Source organism: Antrostomus carolinensis, unplaced genomic scaffold (assembly GCF_000700745.2).
Source record: "Antrostomus carolinensis isolate BGI_N321 unplaced genomic scaffold, ASM70074v2 scaffold44583, whole genome shotgun sequence".
NCBI lineage: Eukaryota > Metazoa > Chordata > Aves > Caprimulgiformes > Caprimulgidae > Antrostomus > Antrostomus carolinensis.
In genome coordinates, this window is record NW_010305286.1 from 2,775 (window position 1) to 4,994 (window position 2,220).

The 2,220-nt window shown below is 43.0% G+C and overlaps 1 protein-coding gene across 1 annotated transcript in view; it reads left to right on the forward strand.

Annotated features, from left to right (window-relative positions):
- Nucleotides 1-1,746, forward strand: part of DYNLT2B (dynein light chain Tctex-type 2B) — a gene marked incomplete at its 5' end in the record, with an annotated part of 4,326 nt that extends 2,580 nt beyond the window's left edge. Inside the window, 2 exons of the mRNA XM_010164743.1 lie at nucleotides 949-1,012; nucleotides 1,637-1,746. Coding sequence (XP_010163045.1) covers nucleotides 949-1,012; nucleotides 1,637-1,684 — 112 coding nt within the window. The remainder of the gene's footprint in view (nucleotides 1-948; nucleotides 1,013-1,636) is intronic.
- Nucleotides 1,747-2,220: the final 474 nt, after the last annotated feature.

Below are 2,220 nucleotides of genomic sequence, written 5' to 3' on the forward strand. Positions count from 1 at the left end.
GAATGCCTGTCTGCAGGCAGAAGCACCAGAAGCACGGTACCATGGTGAACGGTTCAATGAGCTAGTCTAACCTGAAACGTGAAGCCCAGCAACACAGACGCACAGAGCAACTGGGGAAATTCTCGGCTTTGCAATAGGCAGGAGGCAAGACTGAAGCATGATCACTAACACCCTTAATGCAAAATACCTGAGGGCTAAGGTAATGGAATGAAAAGGATGAAATTCAACAGTCTTAGGACAGTAAGTTATACATGTAGGGACCAGGAACAACACGTTGTGCAACAAACAGGGATCCCATCAGCTGAGACTGACTGGGGCAGGCAAGGAGCTGGGCATTTGCAGCAGAGAAAGGGGAGTGTCAATGACATTTGACAAAGCAGCAGGGAGGTCTCTGTAATATCCTGTTATGGTCCAGTTGCTTGGCTTCAAGGTAAGGCTTGGACTGAAGCAGGTGTAGAAAAAGGCCAGCAGGATGGCTGGGGAACAGAGTATAGATACGAAAGGACTAGAAGAGCTTAGCTCGTGGTCTAGTAACATGATGTCTGCCAAGGAATATGATAGCTCCCTATAAATAAGTTGGGAGAATGTACCATGAGGGTGCAGGAGGTGAAGGACAAGAAGAAATAAGCTAAATTAGCCACCGATACACATGTGCCAGAAGTCCAAGATTCTTAAGCACCATAGCAGTGAGGTTTCAAGCCCTGCTGCACAGTGGAGGTGGCAGCATCGATAGCTGATGAGTTTGAAGAAGGAGCTTGATCCACATACAGAGCAGGTTACAGCATGTGGTGGAATTCAGCAGAGAGGATGTAGGCTCAGGGTTCAGGAGAATGCTTCCCATTTCCTTTGTCTTTAATGGAAGTTCAGTTTGCTTTTCGAGGAAAGTATCTATAGGTCCTTACATGTGAACTCTGTGGGTAACAGCTCCGCTCTGTCTCCTTTGTCTAGCATGGCTGCGCGATGTTTCTGGGACGCTGACACTGACAGCTACGCTCATGATGTGTTCATGAACGTAAGTATCGGTTGTTTGACCACAGGAAAGTGTAAAGCTACTTGCTTTTGTATGAGAGGCAGAGTGACCTTAAATGTGGAGCAGAAAATAAAACATCCACTAGAAGGAAGGAACCAGGACTCTATCAAAACAGTTTTATTTACATCCTCATTCACAAAACATACTTAATATAATACAGTAAAACTGATTTCCTGAGTACATCATATAGTACTGTACAAAAGTCATTACAGTCACACCATTTCACAGGTGGGGAGAAGAAACACAAGACAGAAAGCTTTTTTTTGCATGCTTTGCTGAATTGCTGTCACAGAATATTGCTGGAATCCAGGACTGAGCAAAAGTCAAGGTTTTCTTTTTCCATCCTTCTGTCCTTCCTTCCTTTTTAAACTGACACCTACAGGTGTGTGGATGGAGTAAACTGAGGCACTTCTGGCGTTCAGACACACTGACCAGGGTTACACCACAAGTGAGGTGAAGAGGAAACTGACTAAAAGACAGACAGTTGCAATATATTACAATATAAGGTTATGCTCTGGTCTAAACGTTCTCTTAGGTCACCCTTTTCAGTTACACTGGCAAAGAGCTTTCCCGTACTAACACAGAGCCTTTCTCTCTTTCCCCCAGGACAGCCTGTTTTGTGTGGTAGCTGCGTTTGGCTGCTTCTACTACTGAAAATGGTAAACACTGCAGAGAAGGACAGAGGTGGTGGAGAACAGTTTAGGGTTTTTTTTGTTAAAGTCCACAAAACCATCATGTTCTTCCTTTAGTACCTAATAACAAAATAACAGCTCTACAAAGCATGCCCTACACCTCTTCTACACACTACAACATTCCTTCTTCCTTGTGGGTATCGATACAGCTTTAAGCACAGTATTATTATGTCCTTTATTTAAATCACCCTTTGTTTTTATCACCCCTCAACCCAAAGCCTGTTGGTTTTGTCCTAAAAAAGTATATTGCCAATAGCCATTGTTTCTAAGGCCAACTCAACTTTTGTCTTGAAAGGGTTGTTGCTTTTATTTTTGTTAATTTTCTGAAATGAATGAAATATTTATAAGAAATGTAATATAATAAATCTGTGTATTTACTGTTTCCTCTCCTGGGGGCTGACCCTTGCCATTTCCACCGTTTGTCCTTGCTTCCACTCTACAAGATGCACTAGCCTTGATTGCTTGTCTGTGCTTCTTAGATGAGCATTTTCTGAGGAT